The sequence below is a fragment of the Capricornis sumatraensis genome, chromosome 13 (assembly GCF_032405125.1).
Source record: "Capricornis sumatraensis isolate serow.1 chromosome 13, serow.2, whole genome shotgun sequence".
Taxonomy (NCBI): domain Eukaryota; kingdom Metazoa; phylum Chordata; class Mammalia; order Artiodactyla; family Bovidae; genus Capricornis; species Capricornis sumatraensis.
The window spans coordinates 22004720-22022226 of NC_091081.1; the positions used below are offsets into that span (position 1 = coordinate 22004720).

General features: G+C 39.0%; 1 protein-coding gene across 2 annotated transcripts in view; it reads right to left on the reverse strand.

Moving 5' to 3' along the window:
• The window catches only part of DSE (dermatan sulfate epimerase), an 81742-nt gene that overhangs the window by 3413 nt on the left and 60822 nt on the right, over positions 1–17507 (reverse strand). The window contains exons 3-5 of one of the 2 annotated variants that reach the window (XM_068985105.1): positions 9201–9454; positions 4723–4962; positions 1957–2164 (exon numbers count right to left, since the gene is read on the reverse strand). In XM_068985105.1, the coding sequence (XP_068841206.1) occupies positions 1957–2164; positions 4723–4962; positions 9201–9454 (702 nt within the window). Of the gene's footprint in view, positions 1–1956; positions 2165–4722; positions 4963–9200; positions 9455–17507 lie in introns of those variants that run through there. The other variant, XM_068985106.1, reaches the window with a different exon arrangement.

Consider the following 17507-nt stretch of genomic DNA (forward strand, 5'->3'; position numbering starts at 1 on the left):
GGGAGACCTGGGTTCAATCCCTGTGTCGGGAAGACCTGCTGGAGGAGGGCATGGCAACCCACTCCAGCACTGCTGCCTGGAGAATCCCCAGGGACAGAGGAGCCTGGCGTACTGCAGTCCAGGGAGTCACAGCGTCGAACACGACTGAGTGACTAAGCACAGCACAGCACAATCACTTAGTGATAAGCAAGTACTGTTCTGCAAAAAACTGAAATTCAAATTTGGTACTTTCCTCCCCTCTAAAAGAATAAATTTAAATACAGTCGAATTCCACATATCAGATAAAATTTACTGCCAATGCAATATCTAAGAATATAAATGCATGAAATTCAGGAAAAAATCTTAGTGGGGGGGATTTATGATTGTTCCTCCCATTGTTCAGTCCAGACAAAAATCCAAAGGTTTTGTTTTGTTTTAATCTGCATGCTTTTTCAATAATACATTTCTTATCTTAATTTATGATACAGGTTTATTATCAAAGTAAGACAATAATTAACATTACTTAATTAACACAGGTTAAAAACACAGGTCTTGATTCAGAAAGGCAGTAAAAATAATAATGAAGATGACTTTTTGCTTTTGGTGACTTCAGACAACAGCCTTGGCAGGTTCATGTGATCTGCTGCTCAAGGGAGGGAAGGCAGACATATGCTGGCTCTTAGATAGGTCTCTAAAGTGAATCGGTCAGCTGTGGTAGGGTTCGGCTTATTGGTACTCGATTTGGGCTGTTTTGGAGTTTGTTTCAGGACATCAAAAATCTCTACTTTGAGTAGAGGGTTGGCTTAATTATCGCGATTTAACAAATCCAGATATAAGCAAACTGGCCATCCTTCTCTCAGGTTTTGGTCATTTTTTCAGGTATTTACCATTTATTTCTCTCCCTCTCTCTTTTTTTTTTTGGCCACACGGCATGCGGGATCTTACTTCCTCAACCACTAAGACCACCAGGGAAATCCCTGAGTCAGTTTTCATATTCCCATAAAGGCACATTCTGAACCAAGTTAGACTTACCATTAATCTGACTCCTAGAGGCAGCTTTATAGAATTCTCTTGGTTGTTTATTTATGAGTAAGTGAAGACACTATTAAGTAATTACTTCATACCCCTAAATGGAGTCAGGAATGGCTACTTATTAATATATGTAGTTCATCTGTGAAGATTGTTTTTAAAAATGATGGTTAAACTATGACAGTTATCACCCTACTAACATTTTTCTTCCTCTTGGGTTTTTTTTTTTTAATGAAAAGAAGCAATCAAACCTTGCAAGCTTACTTACTTACTTTTGACTTACTTTGTAGTTGAATGCAAATTCCAATAGCTTGAAAAGACATCAGGGATTAACGATTAACCAATTCTCTGTAACTTTTATTTTAACTTTAATTTATTGGGTGCCAACAATGTATTTGGCAGTACTTTAAAAAAGGAGACCCTGGCTGCTCTTTCTAGGCTTAAAAGATTAAGGCAAAAAAAATTACATGGTTCTTTTATTATCAAAGTAAAACTGTCAAATACTGTCAAACACTTTTAAATAGTTTTGAAAATTTAGTAACAGCTTTGCTATTAGAAGATTATAATGCTCCATTTACCAAAACAAAACATTTTACTACCTTTTTTTTTTCCTTCGGTGTGATTATCAGAAAAACTAGGTCTAAATTTTGCGGTTTTTCTCTTTAGCTGATTTCAAAAATGATGTAAATCAAAACATGCATATCTATGAAACAGTGTGAGCCAAGGATATCTCTAATACAAGAAAAGCAAAAACAGCAAACAGTAATTAGATCTTAAATGGAAGGAAATATTTCTAACAGAGTCTCAAAACTGCAATATGAACTGAACAGAAGCTGTGAGTGCGTCAGTGGCATGAAGAGATGAGTTTTTCTTTTTTAATGCAAAAAAATTTAACACACAGTGCCCCTGGGTACAATTTCTCTTTCAAGCCAGTACAATGTAGCATACCAGAGAAATTCCGTGTGAAGAGTACACCAGCGTTGCCCTTTGGACGGCGTCCCTGGACCTTCCACCACACGGTTCCTTCTGATCTGGTCAGCCAACCAGTTGCCACTGCCGTTACGCATGACAAATTTATCCAGGAACACTAATTGGCTTTCCGGACCATAAAACCAGTTGTAATTTGAGTCTGCAATAGCCACAGTTCTTTGAAACCCTGAGGAAAGACGTTTGACAGAATTAAGATAAATTTAAAACTACATACTTCCATAACGCCCCCAACAATGATTCTGAATCCTTGTTGCAAACTGGAATCAACTGTCTTCTAGTATAAAAATAAGAAACAGAACCATGATCCCTTTGCTCTACCCCAATTAATCAGAATCCTTTCAAAGGTCTTCCAACAACCTTGTGTTGTTATGTGGCAACTTGTCATTGGTAACGGAATGCTTACGTATGTTGCTCAGCTTCCTCATTTTCCAGTGTCCATGCCATATGCAATTATACTTGCATGGATACATGGGCTATCTATCCTCTTGTGCATGGTGAGTCCCTGCACCTGGAAGGAGCACTAGATTTTCCACCAACACATCCCAGGCCAAGATAATAACATAAAGTGTTTCAATTTGGCATTCAATACAGTAGAAGTGGAGAAGACTCTTGAGAGTCTCTTGGACTGCAAGTAGATCAAACCAGTTGATAATCCTAAAGGAAATCAACCCTGAATATTCACTGGAAGGACTGCTGTTGAAGTTGAAGCTCCAGTACTTTGGCCACCTGATGCCATGAGCCAACTCACTGGAGAAGACCATGATGCTCGGAAAGATTGAGGGCAAAAGGAGAAGACAGTGGCAGAGGATGACATGGTTGGATGGCATCACCGACTCAACGGACATGAACCTGAGCAAACTCCAGGAGATAATGAAGGATGGGGAATCCTGGCTTGCTGCAGTCCATGGAGTCACAAAGAGTCCATGACTTAGCGAATGAACAGGAACAACGGTGGAAATTAGAAGGTTTAGGGGAGAAACTGAGTATCTGAAGGAAGAAAACAAAACCATTCCCAGAGAAGATCCTGCCCACATGTACTGTCAGAAGTTGAAGAAAAGAGAAAAAAATGCAAAGATCATACTGGAATAGGTCAGAAAAACAGAAGCAAGTAAGAACAGATATACTCCAGGCATCCTTGAAAAAGAATAATGGGAGAAAACTCTGGTTCAGACAGGGATAATTGTTACTAGAACAGATAGTGTAGAGGAAAAAAAAAATGTTGTTGAGAACAGATTGACAACGCAGAATCCCTTCTAAAAATGCATGCATGATTGTAGTTACATAATTTATAGCTAATGTTTTTGCTCCTGCCAGTTTAGTAAATGCTTGTCCAAGTAAATCTTATTATAAATTGTGACTTTCTGAATCTTTTGCTAATCTGTGAGTATTTTAAAAGCAGATTGTATGTCTTATTACTCTTTGAATCCCTTGCCTATGACAGTGCCTGGCACATCAATGTTCAATAAAGGTTGTTTCACTAACTGAAACAAACACATGAGTTCTCCACTTTAAGGTGATTATATTGTCTTTTCCACCTTAGGAAGTAGCCATATACACAGTTCACAGCAAGTCAAAGCCCCAGTGTGGCAGATTATTAGATCTCTGATCAAATTACAAAGCTTTGAGGCTCCTTAAAGGCCCCCCTTGCTTTAGATGGCCTGTATTTACCAAGATAAACAAAGAAACAAGAGGCTGCTCCTGAATGTGCAAGGATGAGCAATAAAACAATAGGGTTCTGAATGTGAGTCTAAACCAAATCACAACATGGTTCTTCTGGGGGCTCTGTAGTATTTTTTTGATAACAATGCAATAATGGAGGTTCTATCCAATCCATGAGTATATAGCCAGAGCAAAAAGATTTAAAACCTGGATTGTTTGCTGTAGGTCTAGAATCACTCAACTAAAAACTGCATTTCACTGGGGAAGAATCCAGCCTGATGAAAATTTACTCCTGTTTAGAAGTAAGCAGAGTTATAGTCTGTCCTAGAAATGAATTTAGTGAGAATAAAAGGCTTCTCTCTTAAAAGCCAGTTCTCTTAAAATGCTTACTTAAAAGCTTACCACATAACAACAAGAAATTAGAGGTTTCATAGATATTCATTTTTTGGTTAGCTTTCTATATTTTATACCATTTATTTCAATATGGACTATTGCCCACCAGGCTCCTCTGTCCACGGAATTCCCCAGGCAAGAATATTGGCGTGGATAGCCATTCTCTTCTCTAGGGGATCTTCCCGACCCAGGGATCAAACCCAAAAATATTTAAAGAGAATACTAAACCTCCAAGTGTAATCTCTATTTTGAATTATGTCTGTATAGTTTAGAAGAAAAAATTTTAAACTAAAAAAAAAAAAAAAGGATTAATTAGGGTTTATACATAAAGGAAAATAACATAAAATCATAAATATTTATATTTTTAGATTCATGAAAAAGAGTTTGTATATGTACCCAAGTCTGTATACACACAAAAATAAAAGTACCATGGGACTACAAATTATACTTGATCTGTTATATTCCACATTTTATAATATTTAAATCAGAAATCCTCACATTAACATCCAGAATATTCTTGGCTATATACAACTCTTAAATTCTTTGATTAAAAAAAAATCCCTTTAACCTCAATATGGCTCAAATCCCACATTTCTTAATCTAGCCCATCTTCATAATCAGAAAAAATTAAAATAGTTAAAAGTTTTTTTCACTTCCAAGTCTTTACTGTACCTGGCAGAATGGTTCTATACATAAATGCAAAGTGTTGTTTAAGCCATGGGTGGCCAAAGTGGTTGATGTCAAAGTGCCTTTGAACAAGAAACATATACTGGAAGAGTGATCTGGTGGTGTAGCTGCCATACGCAACTCCTTCATAGAGGGAGCCATCTGTCACCTCTCGGAGCAAGACCAGAGACTTCTCCATGATGGTCAGAACTTGTTTGGTCCATAAGTAAGCTTCCTGCAGGTACCCTAAAGGATGAAAACACATGGAAACAATGACTAAGGATGTAACAAAGCAGAAACAAAAATGTGGCCAAATTAAACCCTCTTGGTTATCTGACTACTTTATGCAAATTCTGCTTTGTAAAACTCTCACTTTTCAATGTTATAAACAGCATCTTGCTAATCCAGGTTTATGACGAGTCCATGATTTAAGTTAAGAAGTTCTTGATACAGGTCATTTATTAATTAAAGGCAAACCTTTCAATAAGTATCAGTAATTTAATAATCATTAATAAATTGAAATCACACCACATCTGAGGTTACAAATTGACATACTTCATGCCTGCAAGAAAAGATCTTGTATATTGAGACTTTTATTCAATTTCTCTAAAAATCACCAACTGAAAATATTTTTGAAGTTTTCCACTTCACAACTGTTGCCATTATTTTACAGAATCTGTAATAAGCTGCAAATTCTAGAACTGCTAAATGAACAGTCTCCAACTTATCCTGTTCTTAGCAGACAGTATCTCGTCCTTTATGTGCTTTTATTTTTTTTTTTTAGTTTTTTATTTTTTTAATTTTAAAATCTTTAATTATTACATGCATTCCCAAACAGGAACCCCCTTCCAACCTCCCTCCCCATAACTTTTAGATGTCACAGCATCAGACAAGGCAGCACAGTGGGGTGGAGAGACCCTTGGAGTAGTCTAAAGGTGACAAAAATCAACTGGGAGTCCCAAGTCTGCCAAAAATGAGCTACATGATTTTGTTCAAGTACTTCTTCACCTGCCACTGTTTTCATTTTCCCCAACTGAGAATTAAAGGTCTAAAATATTTTATAAAATCCTTTTCACTCAGAAATGCTATGTTTCTATCATTTTTGTGAAACCAGCATTTAGGCAACAATAACAATTCCTCACATTCTGTAGCATTTAGAAGTTACATAGTACCAAACATAACCTTACTTAATCCTTTTAACAACCCAATTATGCACTATTTCTCTAAAATTACAGAGAGGTTGACTTGTTCTCTGGCATACGACTAAAAGTGAACAGAGCTTTGATCTGAACCTAGGTCTTTAGATTTAAAGTTTGTTTTGTTTGCTTGTACTTAAAATACACAACCCCAAAGGATCAAATTAAGCTCCCAGTCTCCTAATGTGAGTAGACTTGTTATTTCTTTCCCATAGACATGTGCATAGTTTCCATGCTGAACCTTCTACCTTGGCCTACTAGATGTGCCAAGGGGATGCGGGCTTCCAGAGGCCCAGGTACCACCAGGTGTGTCCAAGCCTAAAGCTGAAGTCCCAGCCTAAGTAAGTCCCAGATCTCATCTCATGGGGGGAACACCATTCTCAGGCTCTGCTGTGCACTGGCCCCTTCTCCCATCCAGCTCCACACCTGACATACCAGCTTTCTGGATAGGTTTTAATGTCCATTTTCCAATTATTAGGGTTTAAATCCCAATCATCTTCATCTTTTCCTCATCTGTATCCTCCATCTCCAGCCAGACACCAATGTGACTGATGTTTAAAATCAGGACTGCTATTTCACTGCTCCTCATTACCTGATTTTCTTTATTTTTTCCTTCTAAAACACTTTATCCAGGAGAGATGAGGTAATGTCTACCTTTGTAAATTTCAAATCTATCCATACGAGGTACAAATATTGTTACTAATGGTCTGCCCTGTATTTTTTCCATCACCCATATATCTTGCCTGGATTTCTCCTTATTTTCACTTATCCATATCCTATGTATCCTTCAAAGTTCTATGAACCATCATCTAAACTTGTTCTGCTGAATGCAAACTTAATACACTCATTTGATATTTAATCATAACTTCATGATACTCTTTGTCTCATTCCCTGGTCTTATTACAAGTATGGTGTAATCATTTAAACATTTCATTTCTGTCTTCTTTCCAGTTGATTTGTAAACTGCATACATGTGATCCTGTGGGCCCTCTGTGCCAAGCCTCAGACTGGGTTAGCAGAACAGAAAGTGAAAGTGTTAGTTCATTTAAGTCGTGTCCGACTCTGTCACCAAATGGACTGTAGCCCGCCAGACTCTTCTATCTGTGGAATTCCCCAGACAAGAATACTGGAGTGGGTAGCACTCCCTTCTCCAGGAGATCTCCACCCAGGGATTGGATCCAGGTCTCCTGCACTGTAGGTGGATTCCTTACCAACTGAGCCACCAAATCCTAATTCTCCCACTGCTGAGATGTCATGTGAATTCAGTGGGAGCCACACCTGTCGAAGCTACCACAGTCAGGATCTACAAGGCTGCTCTCAGCACATGGAATTATCAGTGCAGAGTGGCCAAGGTAGCTCCTAGAGTGAGAGCGAGGCAGCTGAGAAAGCGAGGGCTGTAAGCCTGATGATTAACAGAGATGTGAAGGACCGGGGTTCCACTCCTTTCTCTGTTCCCTCTTCTCGTCAGTGTGGCGCTGCTTGTGGAGAAGCCCTGGAAGACTGCGTCCCAGAGCAAACCATGACTTTATTCAGAAAACAAATGCATGCAAAACCTCCTGCCAAGGCCAAATACAAATTGTGATCCAATGTGAGCCAGTATTTTAGGTGCCTGTTTATCATCTGGAACAATCTTATCTACTGTGGAGAATGAAGAAATAAGCTCTATTCCTGCTGGTAAAGAACTAAAACTTTATCTAAGGGAATTAAACTGTACTAGACTAAAATCCAAGGCCCTGGGCTACCATCCAGCTCACTCTAGGGTTCTTTCCACCAATTCATGATGCTGTCTTTCCACAGGCCTGAGGATTTATAAATGGTCTGATGGTAGGTTCACGTGGCTGGCTTTTTGACTTTTAAAATTTGGTTTGTATTCGTGAGAGTGGGGGGCAAAAATTTACACTCTTAGTTAAGCTTTCCTTAAGTTACTGTGAACTGAATTTTTATTTTCAGAAAGGCAACAAAATGTAGTGGAAAGACAATGAAGTTTGAATTTGGCTAGAATTGGGTCCAAAGCCCAGCTACCTTATACAGTTGACGTGAGAATTAAATAAAATATGGGCAAGGATTAACACATGCCATATGCTCCATTAATTTTAGTTTCCTTTCCTCTAAGACCTAATTTAAAGTGATGGTTGATATGACAAGGGAGAAACTTAGGCTTGGGTAAAATCTGATGCTGGATAATCTATAAAATGCTTACTAAGTCTTATGGGGAAAATAATCAAGAGTTAAACTCTTTTAATTTTTTTAATTAAAAAAATTTTTTTGAGTTAAACTCTTTTAGATTTTCCAGTTATTAGTATATATTTAATATTCTAATAATTCACTGTGAACCAAGGATCATTTTTCTTAAACATGACCTTAGTTAGTTATTTACAGATGTCTCTCAACAGGAGTTGTAATTAAGTCAGAATTACAAGAACAAAGAAAATGTGATGGCAGAAACCAACACAATTATTATAAAGCAATTATTCTTCAATTAAAAGTAAATTTAATTATAAAAAAGAAAATGTGATATTAGCAATTATATAATACAATAAGGCAAAGCAGCTATATGGTCCATAAAAGGCAACTGTAAATTTGACCTGAATGATCTAGATTAACTGATTTTATTTTTAAAGATTTTTTTTGATGTGGACCATTTTTAAAGTCTTTATTGAATCTGTTACAATACTGCTTCTGTTTTATATTTGGTTTTGTGGCCCCGAGGTGTGTGGGATCTTACCTCCTCAACTAGGGATCGAACCAGGATGCCCTGCATTCGAAGGCAAAGTCTGAACCACTGGACCACCAGGGAAGTCCTTAGATAGATTCTTTTAAAGTCTTTAGAGGGGAAACAAAGAAGCAATAGGGAAGTCCTTAGATAGATTCTTTTAAAGTCTTTAGAGGGGGAAAAAAGAAGCAATATATTGACACACAACCTGTATGTGAGGAATATTCAGTTCAAATAATAAACCACCTGTTTAGCTTTTATAAACTCTATCTAGGCTGATTGCCTTCACTGTCAAAAATTGGAAAAAGGAGTATTCACCACTGATCCTGTGTGTAAGGATATGACTTGGGACAATAAGACAGCATACTAAAATAACAAGCAGGCTAACGTAACAAGCAGAAATGAGGAAAGAGAGGTCTCTCAACTCTCCAAGCAGTGCCTGAGGTATTATCATCGTCTGGACTTAGTTAGGAGCCAAGTGTGAACATGTACTTAGACTAGTTATAGAAATGTTTGGTTCACAGTGTGGTAACTGTGACCAACGTCAGCTCAAGGCATTTCTCGGCTGTACACACCTTGATTCATCAGAACCAGGCTTCCCGTGAGCAAGGCCATGCAGTTGGTGGGTTGATGATTGTGCAGGTATTGAAATCCCCATCCTCTCCTGTATGAAGTCTCATACATATACCCCGAGGCATTGGCAATCACTTCAAGAAACTTCTCCTGTTGTGTCTTGCTCAGGTAGTTGTACAAGAAGTCATAGGCAGTGGCAAAACCAACCAGGGAGTGAGCAAGTGGGACTTCATCCCAAGGAGCATCTTTCACCAACCTATAAAGGAAAAGAGACCATGCGAATGAGTGCTACACGGCTCAGAGGTCTCATCACACTTTTCAAGTATCTACTTCCCAGAACAACAAAGGACACAAGTGAAGGTGCAGTCCAGAAGGTTTAATGACGTAAAAACCAGATTTCCCTCCACATAAGACACAAGCATAAAAGACTGCCTAATGTGAAAATTACAGACTCAACATTTTCTCTTTCCAGTTTCTGGCAACATTAAAATGTTAATTTTTAGGTTTTTAACTCTTGATGAGAGATAGAGTATATTTATATTCTTGAGGGATTGAAAGTACATAATATGTAGTGACAGAGCAAAACTCTCTGGACTAACCCATTAACTAGTGCTCACCCTCCCCTTTCTACCTGCAGTAGAGTTCTTGGCTCTATTCTACGACGGTCATGCTAAAACAGTTAAAAGCGTTTATATATCCCATCTTATTTCCCATAGGCTGATCCAGGTGAAGGTACCATGGTATATAGTCTAGGTCCTCTCAATCTAGGCAGATCCACTTGGTCAACGTCATGACGAGGAGAGTAGCTAAAAAGCTGGTGTAAGTAAGTAAAGTGAGCCAATTCCAACTCAGATTTCTGCATCTCATTTTTTCTCAGAGTGAACTGCACTGATTTCAAGAATCTTCAAGTACTTTTTAAGGGAAGTCTAAAAGCTAATCCATGAAGTATTAAAACTGTCCTTTTCTAGCAAGCTACATGTCTGCTTGACTTGCTACGTAATTCTGCAATATTGGGTTGGCAAAAAAAACACCTGAATAAACTTTTTTGGCCAACCCAATACATTAATAGTATGTGGCGACAGGAAACAGGAAGCTAAAAAGGATCTTTCACAATCACAGTTCTATGGAATGATCCAGGAAACCTCCCCATCTGTTCAGGATGTATTTGAGTAATCTCTCAAAGAGGGAAACAAATGAAGGGTATACTGTACTTGTGGGAGGTGGAAGACAGCTCTCAATTAGGGATTAAATGAAAGCTTAACATTTCTATGCCAGAGCCTCTTTTTGGCAAACTAGTAAAGCCTCAGCCTCTTTCTCAATATGTTTTAAAACTCCTAACATATAATACACAGGGGTACCAGGAAATGTATTATTTTGAAATATAATGATCAGTACAGATATTTTTTAAAAACTGTGATAGATGTGCTTCCTTATTAAGATATTAAAATTCAAGATTTAATGGCTAGGATAGTAACTATGGTAATTTGTAAGTAGTGATGAATATACATAATATTTTGAGATGTATACAGTAACTGTATGATAGGAAAATATCTGTGACAGAGACACAGGTTCTCAGATTGCTATAGTTGGTTATCCAGATACACGACTTAGAAGAGACGATAAAATTTCAGGCACAGTGAAAATTCAGATGTAATACTTCTCTCATACAAACCCCACAGACACAGATGAAGAAAACAAGTTCAGAGACATTACTTTGCCGACTAAGGTCCGCCTAGTCAAGGCTATGGTTTTTCCAGTGGTCACGTATGGATGCAAGAGTTGGACTGTGAAGAAGGCCTAGTGCCGAAGAATTGATGCTTTTGAACTGTGGTGTTGGAGAAGACTCTTGAGAGTCCTTTGGACTGCAAGGAGATTCAACCAGTCCATTCTGAAGGAGATCAGCCCTGGGATTTCTTTGGAAGGAATGATGCTAAAGCTGAAACTCCAGTACTTTGGCCACCTCATGAGAAGAGTTGACTCATTGGAAAAGACTTTGATGCTGGGAGGGATTGGGGGCAAGAGGAGAAGGGGACAACAGAGGATGGCATCACTGACTTGACGGACGCGAGTCTGGGTGAACTCCGGGAGTTGGTGATGGACAGGGAGGCCTGGCGTGTTGCGATTCATGGGGTCGCAAAGAGTCAGACACGACTGAGCGACTGAACTGAACTGAACTGAACTGAGAGACTACTTCTTGTAGACTGTGTTTCTCCTCTAGGAGTTTGTATCAGGTTGGCCAATAGGATCATTTCCATTTCCATAATGGAAAACCCCGAACAAGCCTTTCGGCGAACCCAATACTAAAGACCTGATCATCTTAGTGAGGCCTTCTCTGCCCACTCTGTCAGAATTTCAGTGTTACTCCTCAACCCACAGCATTTCATTCATCTTCTTTGTTTCTTTGTCCTCCTGGCATTTAAGTACATCTGTCTATGTGTGGGTGTCTCAGGTGGCGCAGTGGTAAAGAACGCACCTGTCAATGCAGGAGAAGCCAGAGACGTAGGTTTGATCCCTGGGTTTGGAAGATCCCTTGCAGAAGGAGATGGCAACCCACTCCAGTACTCTTGCCTGGACAATTCTATAGACAGAGGAGCCTGGTGGGTTATAAGTCCATAGCATCACAAAGAGCTGGACATGACTGAGCAGGTAACACACAATAGACACGTGTGTGCTCAGTTGTGTCCAGCTCTTTGTGACCTTCATGGACTGTAGCCCGCCAGGCTCCTTTGTCCATGGAATTCTTCAGGAAGAATACTGGAGTGGGTTACCACTTTCTTCTTCAGGGGATATTCCCAACCCAGGGATTGAACCCAGGTCTCCTACGTTGCAGGCAGATTCTTTATTGTCTGAGCCAGCAAGGAAGCCCAGGTTTCTGTGTACATATCCTCTACCACAACTGAAGTTCTAAAAGGCAGGGTTATCTTTTCTCCTCTGCTGTTTTCACTGCTGGATTCCAATCCCATAACAGTGACTGGCACACAGCAGACTTTCAATAAATCTTTTGGGGAAGAAAGAAAAAAAAAGAAGGAACAAGTCTGTAGGCCACACTGTTGACAGTGAATATGTGATGATTAAGAAATCAGCAGTTTGGAAGAATCGCTTGGTATTTAACAATAATCTCAGTGTTTGGTTAGCTGTGCTAATGATACAGCCTGGTGCTAAAATGACTGAAGTTGATGAGCTTCTTAACCAGTTGGCCACGGACAAAGCCAGCCTGCCAGTCAGCTTGCCAGTGTGTGTACTGGTTGTAAACAGACTGTGAGGAGGGTGAATTAATTCCCTATTTCTAGGAAAGAAAACAACTCACACTGCAGGCTCACTGCCAGGGAGTTAGAAACACAGTCTTCACTGATTCATGGTGACCGTGGAGCCAGACAGAGGATTCCCCCAGCCCTGTGTCTCTGCAACCACGTCATCTATAAATGACAGCACACGCGCACAGCTGTGATAAAGCGGACATCAATGAGCTGCGACCACCTCCTGCAGGCTGACATGGATGATACACCAATGAACTTACCAGTGAACTTACTTTTACAGATAAAAAACAATTTCCAAGCTCCCACATACAGTTGCTTATTCCAAGCAGTTTCCAATTTAACAAAACCCTAGTACACTGACTTTTTAAAGTTCCTCACTGTAAGTCAATGCTTCATAAAAAAAAAAAAACCTTTAAATTATGTAATTTAAAAATCTTAAAAAAAAGTTCCTATATTTTACTATCATGGAAACCAAAGGAAATTTGCTTCCAGCTCATGAATGGCAGTAAAGGATATATCTTCCTCAATGTCATCCAGACCATCAGTTAGTAGGTTTATACTAAAGAATCACGTTAAGAGGTGAATCATAAAAAAAGATAGATATTAATTTATGAATTTTATCTCAGTTTAAAATATCTATATATACATATCCTCCAATCTTTTGAAGGGGAGCCAAAAGCCTTCTCTTTGAATGTGGGTCTATGGATCAGTGTCATTATTTTTCCCTGCAAAGAACACATAACAACACAATTTTCAGCCTTGGTTTCTCTAATATAGGAAGAAATTAAAGATATTTGTGAAGGAATATAGAATCCTTCCAGAATTTTGAGTTTTTCCCTAAACTTTTTCTAATCTCATCCATATTAAATTATGATGGAAGTTTTTTATAGTAAGTCATTCCAAAGCATTTAAGCATTTAGAAACATTCTTTTTTTAAACTTACACTTATTCTATTTGTAGATTATTAAAACTGTGCAATTAAATGTATTAGTGATTATATGTATTAGGAAAGATATACCCATCTGAATGCAGATTTCCAAAGAATAGCAAAGAGAGAAAAGGAAGCCTTCCTCAGTGATCAGTGCAAAGAAGTAGAGGAAAACAATAGAATGGGAAAGTCTAGAGATCTTTTCAAGAATATCAGTGATACCAATGGAACATTTCATGCAACATTTCATGGGCAGAATAAAGGACAGAGCGGTATGGACCTAACTGAAGCAGAAGATATTAGTAAGAGGTGGCAAGAATACACAGAAGAACTACACAAAAAAGATCTTCATGACCCAGATAACCACGATGGTGTGATCACTCACCTAGAGCCAGACATCCTAGAATTTGAAGTCAAGTGGGCCTTAGGAAGCATCACTACAAACAAAACTAGTGAAGGGGACAGAATTCCACTTGAGGTATTTCAAATCCTAGAAGATGATGCTGTTAAAAGTGCTGCACTCAATGTGATAGTAAATTTGGAAAACTCAGCAGTGGCCACAGGACTGGAAGGGTCAGTTTTCATTCCAATCCCAAAGAAAGGTAATGCCGAAGAATGTTTACACTACCACACAATTCGCTCATTTCACATACTTGCAAAGTAATGCTCAAAATTCTTCAAGCTAGGCTTGAACAGTATGTGAACCAAGAACTTCCAGATGTTCAAGCTGAGTTTAGCAAAGGCAAAGGAACCAGAGATCAAATTGCCAACATCCCACTGGATCATAGAAAAAGCAAGAGAATTCCAGAAAAACATCTACTTCTGCTTCACTGACTACACTAAAGCCTTTGACTGTGTGGATCACAACAAACGGTGGAAAATTCTTATACCAGACCACCTTAACTGCCTCCTGCAAAACCTGAATGCAGGTCAAGAAGCAACAGTTAGAACCGGACATGAACAACGGACTGGTTCCAAATTCAGAAAGGAGTACATCAATGCTGTATATTGTCACCCTGCTTATTTAAGTTATATGCAGAGTACATCATGTGAAATGTCAGGCTGGAGGAAGCACAAGCCGAAATCAAGATTGCTGTGAGAAATATCAATAAGCCAAATGCAGATGACACCACCCTTATGGCAGAGAAAGGAAAAAGAAAAGCGAAGTTGCTCAGTCGTGTTTCTTTGTGACCCCATGGACTGTAGCCTACCAAGATCCTCCATCCATGGGATTTTCCAGGCAAGAGTACTGGAGTGGGTTGCAATTTCCTTCTCCAGGGGATCTTCCAAACCCAGGGATCAAACTAGGTCTCCCTCACTGTAGGCAGATGCTTTACTGTCTGAGCCACCGGACAGCCAAGTATGGCAAAGAGTGAAGAGGAATTAAAGAGCTTCTTGGTGAAGGTGAAAGAGGAGAGTGAAAAAGTTGGCTTAAAATTCAACATTCAAAAACTAAGATCTTGGCATCTGGTCCCATAACTTCATGACAAATAGATGGGGAAACAATGGAAACAGTGAGAGGCTTTATTTTCTCGGGCTCCAAAATCACTGCAGATGGTAACTACAGCCATGAAATTAAAAGACACTTGCTCCTTGGAAGAAAAGCTATGACCAACCTAGATAGCATATTAAAAAGCAGAGACATTACTTTGCCAACAAAGGTCTGTCTAGTCAAAGCTATGGTTTTTCCAGTAGTCATGTATGGACATGAGAGTTGGACCATAAAGAAAGCTGAGTGTCAAAGAACTGACGCTTTAAACTGTGATGCTGAAGAAGACTCTTGAAAGTCCCTTGGACTACAAGATCAAGCCAGTCCATTCTAAAGGAAATCAGTCCTGAATATTCATTGGAAGCACTGATGCTGAAGCTGAAGTTCTAATACTTTGGCCACCTGATGGGAAGAACTGACTCATTAGAAAATAACCTGATGCTGGGAAAGACTGAAGGCAGGAGGAGAGGGGGGCGACAGAGGATGAGATGGTTGGATGGCATCACCAATGGACATGAGTTTGAGCAAGCTTGTGGAGATGGTGAAGGACAGGGTAGCCTGGTGTGCTGCAGTCCTGGGGTCGCAAAGAGTCAGACATGACTGAATGACTGAACAACAACAATGTATTAGTGAAAGTGGCATAAACGGATTTGAGAACATATACAACTGATACTCGCTAAGCACATAATCCTACTGGTGGCAACAGAAATGAACAGACACAATAGAAGGTGGCCCAGCAGCCTTGACATTCAGCAATCTCTGAGGGCTGCCGCCTGTTACACAAGGGATGGAGGTTAATTTCATTGGCAATTCAGTTAAGAGGTGGTTAGTTAAGAAAATTAAAGAAGTTAAGAGGTTAGTTAGGAAAATTTTTACTGTATTCCTCTTTTTATAAGCTGTACTTTGACCTGTTTAGAGAGCTGTTCTTGAAGTAACAGTAGTCCATGAACCCCTGGGGTCCCTTGAGACTCTTTCAGGAGATTCATGAATAAAAATTACTCACATAATAGTATAAAGATGTTATATATTGATATTCACACTGATGGAGCAGAAGCACTAGTGGGTTAAAAATGTTGGCATCTCAGCAAGAATCCAGGTGGGCGCACTGAACTGCTCAAGTAATCCTTGTAAGATTCTGCACACTGCCGTGCACTCTAAGTTCTAAAGAAAACCAATTGCACTTAATAATATCATTAATAAACCCAGTTTCATTCAAGAATATCCTTAATAAAGTGGTAAAAATGATTGATTTTATAAAATATCAATCTTTTTAGTACATATCTTTCTAATATACTGAGTGATGAAATGGAAAGTTTTGTATAAAGCACTGTGGGTAGCAAAGTAAATAACTGTCATGAGGAGAAGAAATTGTGTATTGAGTTGAGAGAGGAACCAGCTCTTTGTTTTTTTATGAAATATCATTTTTACATGAGAGAATGACTAACTGACAAATTTCAGTTTTTTAGACTTGGGTATTTAAGTGGAAGTTCTCTTGAAACAAGGAAGCCTTCCAGTTCAAGGGAAAGGTTTTTGTTGACAGTGACAAAATCTGAGATTTCAATTAAAAAAAAAAAAGAATTTCGGAAAACTTGTTACCATGAACTTAAAAGTTTAACAATATTTTAATAAGACTTTTCTTGATGAGGTCAGTGATAACAAATGTGCAGGAGATATAAGAGACGCAGGTTCAATCCCTGGGTTGGGAAGATCACCTGGAGAAAGAAATGGCAACCCGCTCCAGTATTCTTGCCTGGAGAACCCCATGGACAGAGGAGCCTGGCAGGATATGGTCCACAGGTCTGCAGAGTCAGACACGACTGAAGCAGCTTAGCATGCATATACAAACATGTCAACATTTCAGAGATGGGAATAACTCAGAGAATAAACATTCAAATAAACAGGCATGAGATTACAAAAGCATGCAAAGATAAAAGATTCATTTTAAGTGCAAAACATAGCAATGGACTTTTTACCAGTTAAAATATATAAGAAGCTTATTAACTAACATAATTTCAGAATCCACATTGAAACTAACTTTTAAAATCCAGATTCCACATAAAACTAACTTATACAAAACTATCATATGTCAAGTTCTAGTATGGTATCAAAGAAGCTATCCATAATTATCTGAAAAGACTCCTCAAATACCCCTCCGTTTTTAGTCACGTGTCTGTATGAAGCTGGATTTTCTTCATGTATTTCAACCTAAATACTACATTGCGGAGGAGGAGCATAAAGATGGCGGAGGAATAGGACGGGAAGACCACTCTCTCCCTCACTAATTCCTCAAAAGAACATTTCAACGCTGAGCAAACTCCACAAAATAACCTCTGTAGGCTGGCAGAGGACAGCAGGCAACCAGAAAAGCAGACCATTGTCTTCAAAAACAGGTAGGGAAAAATATAAACGACGAAAAAGGAGACAAAGGAGGTGGGGAGGGAACTCCGTCCCGGGAAGGGAAGCCCGTCCCGGGAAGGGAAGCCCGTCCCGGGAAGGGAATTTTAAGAAGAGAGGTTTCCAAACACCAGGAAACACTCTCCCTGCCGAGTCTGTGGCGAGTCTTGGAAACCCAGAGGGCAACGTAACAGGAAGGAAAAATAAAGAAATAATTAAAACCAAGAGATTACAAGCCCAA